Source organism: Cervus canadensis, chromosome 27 (genome assembly GCF_019320065.1).
Source record: "Cervus canadensis isolate Bull #8, Minnesota chromosome 27, ASM1932006v1, whole genome shotgun sequence".
Classification (NCBI taxonomy): domain Eukaryota; kingdom Metazoa; phylum Chordata; class Mammalia; order Artiodactyla; family Cervidae; genus Cervus; species Cervus canadensis.
The window spans coordinates 38,151,943-38,167,168 of record NC_057412.1 but is presented as its reverse complement, the minus strand read 5'-3'; the positions used below and the strand labels follow the sequence as shown (position 1 = coordinate 38,167,168).

The following is a 15,226-nucleotide window of genomic DNA, read 5'->3' as shown; positions in this document are numbered from 1 at the left end:
CCAAGACACATATTAATCAAATTAACAAAGATCAAACACAAAGAACAAATATTAAAAGCAGCAAGGGAGAAACAACAAATAACACACAAAGGGATCCCCATAAGGATAACAGCTGATCTATCAATAGAAACCCTCCAGGCCAGAAGGGAATGGCAAGACATACTGAAAGTAATGAAAGACAATAACCTACAACCTAGATTACTGTACCCAGCAAGGATCTCATTCAGATATGAAGGAGAATTCAAAAGCTTTACAGACAAGCAAAAGCTGAGAGAATTCAGCACCACCAAACCAGCTCTTCAACAAATGCTAAAGGATCTTCTCTAGATAGGAAATGCAGAAAGGTTGTATAAACGTGAACCCGAAACAACAAAGTAAATGGCAATGGGACCACACCTATCAATAATTACCTTGAAAGTTAAATGGGTTGAAATGCCCCAACCAAAAGACAAAGATTGGCTGAATGGATACAAAAACAAGACCCCTATATATGCTGTCTACAAGAGACCCACCTTCAAAGCAAGGAGACCACATACAGACTAAAAGTGAAGGGCTGGAAAATAATATTTCATGCAAACGGAGACAAAAGAAAGCAGGAGTCGCAATACTCATATCAGATAAAATAGACTTTCAAATAAAGGATATGAAAAGAGACAAAGAAGGACACTACATAATGATCAAAGGATTAATGCAAGAAGAAGATATAACAATTATAAATATATATGCACCCAACATAGGAGCACCACAATATGTGTGGCAAACGCTAACAAGTATGAAAGAGGAAATTAATACTAACACAATAATAGTGGGAGACTTTAATACCCCACTCACAACTATGGATAGATCAACTAAACAGAAAATTAACAAGGAAACACAAACCTTAAATGACACAATGGACCAGCTAGACCTGATTGATATCTATAGGACATTTCACCCCAAAACAATCAACTTCACCTTTTTCTCAAGTGCACACGGAACCTTCTCCAGAATAGACCACATCCTGGGCCATAAATCTGGTCTTGGAAAATTCAAACAAATTGAAATCATTCCAGTCATCTTTTCTGACCACAGTGCAGTAAGATTACATCTCAATTACAGGAAAAAAATTGTTAAAAGTGCAAACATATGGAGGCTAAATAACACGCTTCTGAATAACCAACTAATCATAGAAGAAATCAAAAAAGAAATCAAAATATGCATAGAAATGAATGAAAATGAAAACACAACAACCCAAAACCTATGGGATACTGTAAAAGCAGTGCTAAGGGGAAGGTTCATAGCATTACAGGCTCACATCAAGAAACAAGAAAAAAGCCAAATAAATAACCTAACTCTACACCGAAAGCAATTAGAGAAGGAAGAAATGAAGAACCCCAGGGTTAGCAGAAGGAAAGAAATCCTAAAAATTAGGGCAGAAATAAATGCAAAAGAAACTAAAGAGACCATAGCAAAAATCAACAAAGCTAAAAGCTGGTTTTTTGAAAAAACAAACAAAATTGACAAACCATTAGCAAGACTCATTAAGAAGCAAAGAGAGAAGAACCAAATTAACAAAATTAGAAATGAAAATGGAGAGATCACAACAGACAACACTGAAATAAAAAGGATCATACGAGAGACTATACATGCAGCTCTATGCGCAATAAAATGGACAATTTGGATTGAAATGCGACAATCTTAGAAGAAAAGTATAAACCCAAAAACTGAACCAGGAGAAATAGAAGATCTTAACAGGAACCCATCAACAAGGCAAGGAAATTCGAAACTGTAATCAAAAAATACTACCCAAGCAAACAAATAAAAGCCCAGGACCAGATGGCTTCATAGCTGAATTCTACCAAAAATTTAGAGAAGAGCTAACACCTATCTTACTCAACTCTTCCAGAAAATTGCAGATGAAGGTAAGCTTCCAAACTCATTCTATGAGGCCACCATCACCCTAATTCCAAAACCAGACAAAGATGCCACAAAAAAGGAAAACTACAGGCCAATATCACTGATGAACATAGATGCAAAAATCCTTAACAAAATTCTAGCAAACAGAATCCAACAACATATTAAAAAAATCATACACCATGACCAAGTGGGCTTTATCCCAGGAATGCAAGGATTCTTTAATATCCGCAAATCAATCAATGTAATACACCACATTAACAAATTGAAAGATAAAAACCATATGATTATCTCAATAGATGCAGAGAAAGCCTTTGACAAAATTCAACACCCATTCATGATTAAAACTCTCAAGAAAGCAGGAATAGAACCTCAACATAATAAAAGCTATATATGACAAACCCACAGCAAGTATCACCCTCAATGGTGAAAAATTGAAAGCATTTCCCCTGAAATCAGGAACAAGACAAGGGTGCCCACTCTCACCACTACTATTCAACATAGTGTTGGAAGTTTTGGCCACAGCAATCAGAGAAGAAAAAGAAGTAAAAGGAATCCAGATAGGAAAAGAAGAAGTGAAACTCTCACTGTTTGCAGATGACACGATCCTCTACATAGAAAACCCTAAAGACTCTACCAGAAAATTACTAGAGCTAATCAATGAATATAGTAAAGTTGCAGGATATAAAGTTAACACACAAAAATCCCTTGCATTCCTATATACTAACAATGAAAAAACAGAAAGAGAAATTAAGGAAACAATACCATTCACCATTGCAACAAAAAGAATAAAATACTTAGGAGTATATCTACCTAAAGAAACAAAAGACCCATACATAGAAAACTATAAAACACTGATTGAAAGAAATTCAAAGAGGACACAAACAGATGGAGAAAACATACCTGTGCATGGATTGGAAAGAATCAATATTGTCAAAATGGCTATTCTACCCAAAGCCATCTATAGATTCAATGAACAATCCCTATCAAGCTTACCATGTATTTTCACAGAACCTAGAACAAGAAATAATTTCACAATTTGTATGGAAATACAAAAAAAACCTCAAATAGCCAAAGTAATCTTGAGAAAGAAGAATGGAACTGGAGGAACCAACCTGCCTGACTTCAGACTATACTATAAAGCCACAGTCATCAAGACAGTATGGTACTGGCACAAAGAGAGAAATATAGATCAATGGACAGAATAGAAAGCCCAGAGATAAATCCATGAACCTATAGACACCTTATCTTTGACAAAGGAGGCAAGGATATACAATGGAAAAAAGACAACCTCTTTAACAAGTGGTGCTGGGAAAGCTGGTCAACCACTTGTAAAAGAATGAAACTAGAACACTTTCTAACACCATACACAAAAATAAACTCAAAATGGATTAAGATCTAAATGTAAGAACAGAAACTATAAAACTCCTAGAGGAGAACATAGTCAAAACACTCTCCGACATAAATCACAGCAAGATCCTCTATGACCACCTCCCAGAATATTGGAAATAAAAGCAAAACTAAACAAATGGGACCTAATGAAACTTAAAAGCTTTTGCACTACAAAGGAAACTATAAGTAAGGTGAAAAGACAGCCCTCAGATTGGGAGAAAATAATAGCAAATGAAGAAACAGACAAAGGATTAATCTCAAAAATATACAAGCAACTCCTGCCGCTCAATTCCAGAAAAATAAATGACCCAATCAAAAAATGGGCCAAAGAACTAAACAGACATTTCTCCAAAGAAGACATACAGATGGCTAACAAACACATGAAAAGATGCTCAAACATCACTCATTATCAGAGAAATGCAAATCAAAACCACAATGAGGTACCATTACACGCCAGTCAGGATGGCTGCTATCCAAAAGTCTACAAGCCATAAATGCTGAGAGCAGGGGTGTGGAGAAAAGGGAACCCTTCTTACACCTGTTGTGGGAATGCAAACTAGTTACAGCCGCTATGGAGAACAGTGTGGAGATTTCTTAAAAAACTGGAAATAGAACTGCCATATGACCCAGCAAGTACCACTCCTGGCACTACACACTGAGGGAAACCAGATCTGGAAAGAGGACACGTGCACCCCAATGTTCATCGCAGCACTGTTATAATAGCCAGGACATGGAAGCAACCTAGATGCCCATCAGCAGACGAATGGATAAGGAAGCTGTGGTACATATACACCATGGAATATTACTCAGCCGTCAAAAAGAATTCATTTGAATCAGTTCTAATGAGATGGATGAAACTGGAGCCCATTATACAGAGTGAAGTAAGCCAGAAAGATAAAGAACATTACAGCATACTAACACATATATATGGAATTTAGAAAGATGGTAACGACAGCCCTATATGCAAAACAGAAAAAGAGACACAGAAGTACAGAACAGACTTTTGAACTCTGTGGGAGAAGGGGAGGGTGGGATGTTTCAAAAGAACAGCATGTATATTATCTATGGTGAAACAGGTCACCAGCCCAGGTGGGATGCATGAGACAAATGCTCGGGCCTGGTACACTGGGAAGATCCAGAGGAATCGGGTGGAGAGGGAGGTGGGAAGGGGGATTGGGAGGGGGAATACGTGTAAACCTATGGCTGATTCATATCAATGTATGACAAAACCCACTGAAAAAATAAATAAATAAAAATAAATAAATAAATAAATAAAAATTTCAGAGTGTGATTTTGCCCAAGATGTTATAAAAATCCTAAATGCATAGAACCATGCCATAAATCTTGTGACTATTGCATGCTTTTGGGCAATATCTCTTTGTTCCAAATAATCTGACTCTCCACAGTGCTAAATTGGGAGCATGATTTATTTTTTGTCAGCCTTTTATTTTCAGTAAGTCATGAGGTTTTTTTAATTGACATTATTCAATTCTCATAATAAGGATGATAACTGGTAAAAAGTATGAAGGAAGGAAATTCAAAGCAAATTTGAAAATTATGTTGTTCTTCAGTTTAAAATTAGAGATATGTTTGAATATTAGGAAGGATAGATACAGGGTAGAAATATATTATTTAACTATTTCCCACATCCTGAGTAGAGTTCTCAGCATATGGTCACTACACTCTGAGTAACATCACTGGACCTCAAGGAAAGTCCATTTTTTATATGTAAATAATTCCTGATGGCTCAGTGGGTAAACAATTGGTGTGCAATGCAGGAGACCCAGGAGACTCAGGTTCGGTTCCTGGGTTGGGAAGATCCTTTGGAGAAGGAAATGGCTACCCACTCCAGTATTCTCGCCTGGAAAATCCTGTGGACAGAGGAGCCTGGCAGGCTACAGTCGATGGGGTCACAAAGAGTCGGACACGACTGAGCAACGGAGGACACACGGAGGCACAGAAATAGATTTCATTTCACACGTCAACAACGATTCATTGCCAGTGGTAATCAAAATGTGGTCTTAAAAAGGACACAGAGGCAGCATCCGGGCTCTGTGACAAAGTAATGTTTGCCATAACAAGGAGAAGAAGCAGAGCAGATATTTGCCAACACTGGAAAAGTTCAATCTACAAAAATGCCTGAGGATGTAATTCTGGAACTTTGTGGCTGCTACATTTTCTCCATTTCTTTATTTTGTTGTAGTTACTATTTTCTTTTTTCAAGTAATGTTCTTCAAGTGGCTAAGCACTGCAAGAGGATGTGGAAGGAATATATAGACAATGTGTTTCCTTCTTATGTCCATGAGAAGGCATATTTATGTTCTATATCTTCGTATTTGCTTAGCAGAACATAAAATAACAGGCTGTGCACTGCTACAAATTCTTTTTGGAACTTTTATACACTTCATCTATGAAGTCTGAGAAGTCCAGATAACATTTATCTGGAGATGCAAAAATGTAACTTGTTTTCCAATAATCGTATTTCTGAAACTGAAGTACTGGAAAAAATCTCACAATTTTGGATGACTGTATACTCTGCAGTGGAAAGAACAGGCTTTGCGGTTGGTAGCTCTCACTCAAATTCCTGACTCAGTAATTACCTGCTGCATGTTGCTGTTGTTCAGTCACTCAGTTGTGTTTGACTCTTTGCACACCCATGGACTGCAGCACGCCAGGCTTCCCTGTCCATCACCAACTCTTGGAGCTTGCTCAAACTCATCTCCAATGAGTCCATGTTGCCATCCAACCATCTCATCCTCTGTCGTCCCCTTCTCCTCCTGCCTTCAATCTTTCCCAGCATCAGGGTCTTTCCCAATGAGTCAGCTCTTTGCATCAGGTGGCCAAAGTACTAGAGCTTCAGCTTCAGCATCAGTCCTTCCAATGAATATTCAGGGTTGATTTCCTTTAGGATTGACTGGTTTAATCTCCTGGCAGTCCAAGAGACTCTCAAGAGCCTTCTCCAACATCACAATTCAAAAGCATCAATTCTTTGGCACTCAGCCTTCCTTATGGTCCAACTCTTGCATCCATTCATGACTACTGGAAGAACTATAGCTTTGACTATATGGATCTTTGGTGGCAAAGTAATGTCTCTGCTCTGCTTTTTAATATGCTGTCTAGGTTTGTCATAGCTTTTCTTCCAAGGAGCAAGCGTCTTTTAAATTCATGGCTGCAGTCACCACCTGCAGTGATTTTGGAGCCCAAGAAAATAAAGTCTGTCACTGTTTTCATTGTTTCCCCAATTATTTGTCATGATGTTAGTTTTTTGAATGTTGAGTTTTAAAGCAGTTTTTTCACTCTCCTCTTTCATCTTCATCAAGAGGCTCTTAGTCCCTCTTTGCTTTCTGACATAAGGGTGGCATCATCTGCGTATCTGAGGTTATTGATATTTCTCCTGGAAAGCTTGATTCCAGCTTGTGCTTCATCCAGCCCAGAATTTTGCATGATGTACTCTGCATATAGGTTAAATAAGCAGGGTGACAATATACAGCCTTGACATACTCCTTTCCCGATTTGGAAACCATCTGTTGTTCCACATCCAGTTCTAACTGGTGTTTCTTGACCTGCATACAGGTTTCTCAGGAGGCAGGTTAGATGGTCTGATATTCCCATCTCTTTAAGAATTTTCCACAGTTTGTTTTAATCCACACAGTCAAAGGCTTTAGTGTAGTCAATGAAGCACTGACTTCTCATTTCAATTCCAGAAATGAGAATTTCTAGAATTTGCTTGTTTTTACTATGATCCAACAGATGTTGGGAATTTGATCTCTGGTTCCTCTGCCTTTTCTAAATCCAGCTTAAACATCTGGAAATTCTCAGTTCACGTACTGTTGAAGGCTAGCTTGTAGAATTTTGAGCACTACTTTGCTAGCATGTGAAATGAATGCAATTGTGCAGTGGTTTGAACATTCTTTGGCATTGCCTTTCTTTGGGACTGGAATGAAAACTGACCTTTTCCAGTCTTATGGCTGCTGCTGAGTTTTCTAAATTTGCTATGTACCCTTGGGAAATTTAGCCTCTTTTGAGTTTCTGATTTCTCACATGAAGGATGGAGATAACAGGATTAAATGACATGACAGATAAACATGCCTAGTACAATGACTGGCTCATAGTAGGTTTTCAACAAACAGCAGTAATAATTACTGTAGATAATGATGATAGTAATTTCTATCAGTATTAGCATTGATATTGGCATCAGTATTATTATCATATTGTGGCAACAGTTCATGTGAGTTGAATTTAGATTTTCTAATGGGTAGAAGTTTCACACTTCCTGATTAATATTTAATAGTCTGTCTTTCATCCACAAAGCTTTGCTTATCACTTAGTTGCATTGGTTTTGGCCAGCCTGTGATTTCTCTGTCATGAGAAACAACATTAAAAGTACTAGTTATAAACATTAAACAGAACAAGTTGTCCATTACTTGGTTTATAAACAATTTAATAAGTGGGAATTATGGATAGCCTAGGCAGCACTTAGCAAGATGTTTTAAAAAATGAACAGAAGCATTTATATCAAATTGTTGAAAGTTATTGCCCTCAGAAGACAGCATTATAGGTGCTTTATTAATCGGATGGAGGGAGGTAGCACAATTTAGCCTTATAATGTTTACTTGAAGTTCTCTAAAGCAGAGGATATTGATTTGAGCTTTTCCCTACCTTCATGGTTCATACATCACTGGAAATCAAGTGCTTGAAAGTTCAACAGTTGACTTGTATGTACTGAGGCAAGTGGTGGTTCCGGTTCCTAAGAACTTAAATATTATAAAATCTTTAACTATGGCCCAGCAGGTAATGCGAATATTCCTTTCTGCCTTGGCTTGGGTGGAATATGATTTCTGTCATGGACTGGTCCATCTGGTCAAATGCTGCCTTTTTCTGAATGCTACCTTATAGCTGATGCTTTCAAGGAGCCCATAATCTGTAAAATTCTCTGTGACATTCTGGTGATCTGGAGCAGGGACTGGAAGAAAGAGCTATTTTCCTATTCCACTGCAGTAGTGTCCAAAATGGCACTGGCCAGCTGACTTCCGCCTAGTGCACTCAGTGGGTTCTGGTGTAAAGAGGAAACAGGGCTAGGGCTTGAAGAGGTTGGACAGTGAGTGTGCAGGGCAATGTGGGTGGGGTGGGGAGTGACAGCCACTTCTTAATATTAAACTGTTGGACCCAGATGTAACTCTGGATTCCATGGTAATATGCGTGCTTGGGGTTGAGAGTAACTCTAAGATTGATCCTGAGGGTCAGGGGAAAGGGAGTGTTTCAAGGGGCACGGGCAGGCCTGCTCCTATTGCCATTCTCTATGGAGCCTTGGCCTCAGGCTGGGTCTTTCTCCCAGGGGCTGGGAATCATGTGACAGCTACAGATACTTCTTTGAAAAGAAGTTATAAGATATCACTGTACTGTGAATCAAAGTGAAGGTATCTTGAAATTCATTCATGAAAGGATGACTGCTTATATTACCAAGGTACTTTCTCAAATTATTTTTTACAATCAATTGGATTTAAGTCTATACCTGTAATATCACTACATTCACCTATATATCCACATACTTTCTTGAGTAGGCGAGAAAGTAGGAAGACTGGGGATTTCACAGAATACTCCCATGGCGGTGTGCCAGGCACAAGAAAGTCAGCATTATTTGGAGTGGTTGTTTCAAATAATAAAAGCCTTCTCTGACCAGTGATTTTTTTTCTATTGGGTATTCTGTCTTTTGAAAGAAAAATTAAGGTTTATGAAATTTCCAGTATCACTCACATAAAATTATTAAGCTGTGGGTTTCAGCCTTCCTCCTCCTTTTTCATCACCTTAATTTTTTCCCCTATTACTACACTGTCAAGAGAACAGATAAAAGCTTTTTGGGTGAATTCTTGAGAAAAAAAGCAATTAGAGTGTAATAAAAACCATGGGGACCTAGTGGGTGAGAGAGTTATGTCAGTGAAGGCATGTGAGAGAACCTTGGAAGCTGGGGGATCGTAGAGAAAAGGAGATACAGGAGAGTTTAATAGGAGCTGCTGTGGATTATACTCTTAGACTCCTTCACCTGTTTGAGATGTACATGGGAGGACAGACTGCAATTCTATGCTCCAACACGTCTCCTTAGTCTAACATCACTCGGCAAAGGGAGACTAGATTTGGAATTTTGGGGATGGAGGGGCAATGTCACTGCTTTGTAAGCATAAAACAAAGCAGGCATCCTGTTGCTAACACCGCCGTCCTTCAACCTACCACATCTCTTTCCCCCAAGCAGTCTCAGTGCTCTAGGATCAGGGTGGGTGGATGGCCCTGGAAGTGAGGGGATGGAAATTGGTAACTCGGGCTGCTTTGAAAACAAGAATGCTGATAAAGGTTCAGGCATGATACCCATATAACTCTGGTTCCTTTTGCTTTCCAACAAAAGTATACTGAGAGCAAAATCTGTAGCTATATGTCTTTGTCAGAAACAAGGAGAGCAAATCAGTCAGAAAGACTTCCAACTGGACCCCCAAAGATTAGCGTTTAGAACTCAATTAAAACTGCTAACTTTCTATAAAGCCCAGCTCCTGGCCCGCCTGTGATGTGCCATCACAGAGCCTGCCTTCCTCTGGCCTTATTGCACATACCCTGTTAAACCACAATGCCTAGCCCTCAGATACCAGCCCTCATATGGACTTGACCTCTGGATCATTTGTACTTTTTGGTATTTTCTCATCTTAGAGTCGTTATCATTATTTCCCAAATATTATGAACATTTATTACTTGAAAAAGCAGGGAAGAATTCTTTATCTGCTTTTCTTCAAAAAGAAGGCTCTTACCTGCCCGGTTCTACAGTCAAAGAACAGTCAGAGAGCTCCGCTGGCGGGCACTGGCTGTGGAGTCCATTCACCCTGCACCACAAGACGCCCAGATTAAATCATTTCAGACTCAGTCCACATCCTAGCAGCACTTTCTCCCCAACATCAAAGCATACTTGTCTCTTCAATAAAAACATAAAAATAAAGCCCAAGAAACACTTTCTCCAACTACTTCTTTTTCTCTTCAGAGACAGATTTTTTGAGAAACCAGTATTGGACGTGGTACTTGGTATTGCTCTTCCCTCTGACCTCATGTTCATTGCTCCCCCATCATGTCTGTCTTACACAATGTTACTGAAAACGCACTTGCAAAGGCCACCCGTGAATTCCTAAGTGCAGAGTTGTTCAATCCAATGGACACACTTCGTTTTTATCTTACTGGTGCTTTGTGAAGCCTGGGACATTAAACTCCTTGGAACTGTTTTCCTTTCTGGCTTCTACGATACTGCTCCTTCCTACTTTCCTCATTACCTGTCTGACTGATTTTTCTCTGTCTCCATTGCATACTTCTCCGCAGGTCAGTTCTTAACTCTTGGTGTTCCAGGGGGTGACATTCTTCCTGTTTCTCTGCCCTGACCTTTCCTAGGTTGGCTTGCTGCCAACATTTGACAGTCCCTGCTTCCCGTCTTGATCCTTGTTTCACACTTTCAGTTTAAATCAGCCCTGGAGTGATGTTTCAGAAATGCAAATGTGATCAGGCTGTTCTCTTGCTTAAAATCCTTCAAGGGCTGCCCACCGCTTTTATGATAAAATCCAAAGTGGCACCTCCACCCCACCCTCATCACTCCAGTTTCCTGTGCTGGACTGCTTGAGGGAAGACGGCTAGAGTAATAGTTTAATCTCTAGCTATTTCATGCTTGGCTTCACTTTACTGAGGCTGCCAATTAATGATTTAGAGGTGAACTCTTCTGTGCTCTGCTGTGAACTGAGGCTTGTTTTGAGTCCTTGAAGAGCCTTTGCCTTATTGTCACTCAAACCGGCATTGACTTGAACTTCTGACCTAAAGCTGAACATCTGCATAGCCTATTGGCCAGGAAAGTAAGCTTTGAATGTGCTTTGGTTATGTTTAAATCCAATTTGGTCTAAATTAAGAAATGTATTTTCAGCTTGATAGTGTTTTAAATGTAGTATGTTCAGACATAGGTGGTAGTGTTGTGTGTTTTTTTTTTTCCTCCCATTCTACTCGCCCTCTTATAATTGCTTTTCAGACAGAAGTTAGTAGATCTTCTCAACTCTACTGACTTTTATAAAATGGAAGATGAACTCCTGCATTTTCTTGTCTTGTCATCTGTCCTTTTCTAGTTTTAGCAATGGAAAGTAACAACAGCTGGATGTGATCATATCAGCAGGAAACATCCTTGCTGCTGGCTGATTCACAAATTGCCCCTGTTTTGCTTGCCATTTCAAATAGAGGGACAGAATACTGAATGGACAAGAAAATTAAAGGGGCTTCACACACATACACATGCACACATTCTACTTATAAGGAAAAATCAGTGAATCAAGAAAGGAATTATACATACTATAGACCCACACAGGAAAAAATATTTAAAAAGGGATTCATAAAGATTAGATATGGAGAAACAGAAAGGGGGAACCTGCTTTCTTGTGGAAAAAATCATTTTTAAAAAAATGTTAATAAATTGCTTTTTCAGCTGATAAATATGGCTTACATAAAATAGCCTAAAAAGTCGACAACCAAGACAGTTATCAAGGCAAACTTTCTCCTCTTTACCTGTTAGTCTTGTCTGCAGCCTGAAAGAAATCATGATTGTCAAGGGGGAAAATCAACATTATGCGTCTTACACAAGGATGTCCTCTACCAGGGTGTGGAGGGCACTGGGATTGCGGATCAGTTTGTCAAGGAAGCTGACAATGTCAGTAAATTTTGGTCTGTGATTTCTCTCCTTCTGCCAGCAGCGGAGCATCAGCTGGTGTAGAGATGCCGGACAGCCCATGGGAGCCGGGAGTCTGTAACCCTCTTCAATGGACAGGATGACCTAAATGCAAACATACACAGGTTATCCTCTTACTTCTGGGGACAAACAATACACACACTAAGTTATAATTCCTTTTATACAGGAAGTGGAAGCTAAAACATTGGTAAGCATGAAAACTCCTTGTGAGTGCATGTAGTCTAGACAAGGATAAATACAACAATTGTGAACAAGAATTACAAGTATCTTAGTAGCATCTGCTGACTCCTCTTGAGAGGAAAAATATGTTTTTTAAACTTGTGGTATAGAGATGAGAGGTTAAACTTCATCACAATGTCTAGAAATAGTTTTTGTGTGATTTAGCTGGAATGTCTCAAAACCCAATTAGGACATCAGAAAGTCAGCCTAATATGGATTTAGTGAAAAACCATATGTGACAAATGTTTTAGTAAAACTGTACTTCTGCTGAACTCCTGAATCACTTTTTATTCTTTTATAATAATGTCAGTGCATATTCTTTTTGCAGCCATCCTTCCTTCTTTTTTTTTTATTTGCCATTTAATTCCTCTTCACTTACTTCTGGCTTTCCCCTAGTCTCACACTGACATGATTATGAAGTCCTTCCAGAATTTCTAAGGTCATTTAGTCTTTGAAATGCTATCAGTGTTCAGTTTAAGACCACAGAGCAACAGGACATTTAGCCTGAGTATCCTCTGGGCTAGCACTCTCTAACAGAACTTTCCATGATGACAGAAATACTCCCTCTGTTCAATGTGGTAGCAAGTGGTCACGTGGCTACTGAGCACTTGAAATGTGGCTAGTAAGAGTGAGGAGCTGAATTTTACTTCCAGTTAATTTTAATTAATTGACCTTACATTTTAAATAGCCACAGGGGCAAGTGGTTACTATATGGGACAAAGCAGCTCTAGGGAAAGGAATCTCTGTAAAGCCAAAGTTAAGAGTAACAACAAGATGACAATAATTTTATTTTATTTTTTTTGGTACTTAAGAAATCACATACAAATAAGGTAAGATATTTACTATTTATCTGTTTAATATATAACCCACTGGAATTTCCTAATTGTGCGGTAAAATTGACCTGGAATTTATGTAGTTTATTTTTAAATGAAGAGTTCAAAAGTATTCATGTAACTATTCTTACATTATCTCTGGGGGAAAGACAAAAGAAAGGGTTTATTTTTGTATTTTTGATGGAAAATTGAGGGACAGACTGATATTTAAAGAGAAGCAATCTCACCTCTTCCCCATGCCAACAACAAACATACAAAATGCAAATGTAAATACTGTTATCAGTGCTCTCTTTATTTTAGCACCCTCTATGCATTTTCACTTTCTATAATTAAAAAAAAACTCATTTTCTTTTTTATATGACACCATATGACATGACTCTAAGATATCAATAATTTATGCTAGAAGTAGCCTGTAAAAAGAAGCAATAATAGGCTGCAGGAACCTCCTCTTAACTGCTAAGCTTAGCTTTTTAGTAATAGGGAATTTTTCATAATCCCATCAGTGTCTTTGTGACCAGAACACTTTAACCTATCAGAATACTAGCTTTTTTTCCTGTTCATTTTATATCTATTATTAAATGTGATGTTTTTTCTTATCTGTTTTCTGACTATTTTTGCTACTGACTAGGCCTGAATTTTAACACATTTTGCAACACATTTTAGTAAAACAGGATATGTATAAAAATGCTTGTAATGCACCAAAACTACTGTGGATAGCTTTAAAAAGTATCTAAGAAAAATAGGATAGAATTCCATTATAGAAAGACTTTAAAATCCCACCCCAGGAGACCTCCCTAGGTAATTTCAGAGTTACCTAATTATAAGTGCATAGAATAGATGACAAGTGAAGTTATAGTCTGAGAAAAAAATTAGCTGCCTTTATTAAGCATCATGTGCTAAATGCTTTGCATATTTTTTTCATTTACTGCTTAAAATAACTCAATATGGTAGTTAGTATTATCCTTATTCTTAAATGAGGAAATTTAGACTCAGATAAGTTAGGAAACTTGCCTAAATTCACACAGCATAGGCAGCAGAGTTGAAATATGAACTTAGTTCCTTACAGCTTCCAAACTTGTCCTCTGCCTATTCCCCAGGAACACTTCTCAATTCTCATGAAAATGTCTTCCTCTCGTGTTTTATATCAATTGTTTTATATCAATTTTAGGAGTGATGATTACCATTTTATCTTTTGTTGTATATCTGCTAACTGGACTTCAAATCCAATCCTAAGTTTTATAATAAGGATAAATCAAAAACATATTTACTTCATAGTCTGCAAAATGTAATCTCTGGCTGAACAGAGTAGTTCCTGAATGCTTCTGAGTCCTGTACACATTTCTATTATTGCATTTATTACACTGCATTATAATTTTTCACCTGCTTCCACTCAGGTGAAATACACTTGAAAGCAGAATTTCATCTCTATATTTTATATATTTATCCCTAATTATGGTACCTGATGCATTAATAAATGTTATTGACCCAAACAAAAGCTGTTAGAGGAAATTTTGGGGTTTGTCTTGATATAGGAGCAGATTCTTAGAAAATCTAGAGTTTCAACTACCCAAGAGGGATTCAAAGCAGAAGCAAGTCAGCATTTGAAGTGCCTCAGAAATAAATATTCATAAAAAATTGGGACATCAAGCAGTATTGTTCAAAATGATCTCCTGATTTCTCTCTGGTTTGGCTGGACAATAAGCCAAGTGAGACTGGGCCATGTTCTTCTCTAAGACAAAGGCGCTGGACCCAAAGTCAGATTCCTGTAAAGACTGGTGGCTTCTTCCTCCTGTCCAGAAGGTTTACTGTTTCCCATGACCCAGACATCCTTAGCTGCTGGAGAGCTGACTTTTCCACACAACTCCTGTAAACAGTTGACACCCAAATCCAGATTGCCTGGTGCCAAGCAAGCTGTCTATTCTCTTTTGACAAAGTTGCTCTCATGAGTGTCCTGTAGGAAGAGACAGTGACAAGAAAGTGGGGTCCTTCACCTGGAACCTTTATCCACAATGTGTTCAGCAAGTGTCTAATCCCCCCATGCCTTTCCGTGGGGATACTGGGAGACATGGGGACTCATGACATTTCTCCTTGCTAATCCCCAAGTTTAAAGTTCTCCCTGTTCTTTAACTTGTAACTTTCTGAA

The 15,226-nt window shown here is 38.4% G+C and overlaps 1 protein-coding gene across 1 annotated transcript in view; it reads right to left on the bottom strand.

Moving 5' to 3' along the window:
• The window catches only part of EPHA6 (EPH receptor A6), a 962,333-nt gene that overhangs the window by 7,870 nt on the left and 939,237 nt on the right, over positions 1-15,226 (bottom strand). The window contains exon 16 of the mRNA XM_043449041.1: positions 11,922-12,115. Coding sequence (XP_043304976.1) covers positions 11,922-12,115 — 194 coding nt within the window. The remainder of the gene's footprint in view (positions 1-11,921; positions 12,116-15,226) is intronic.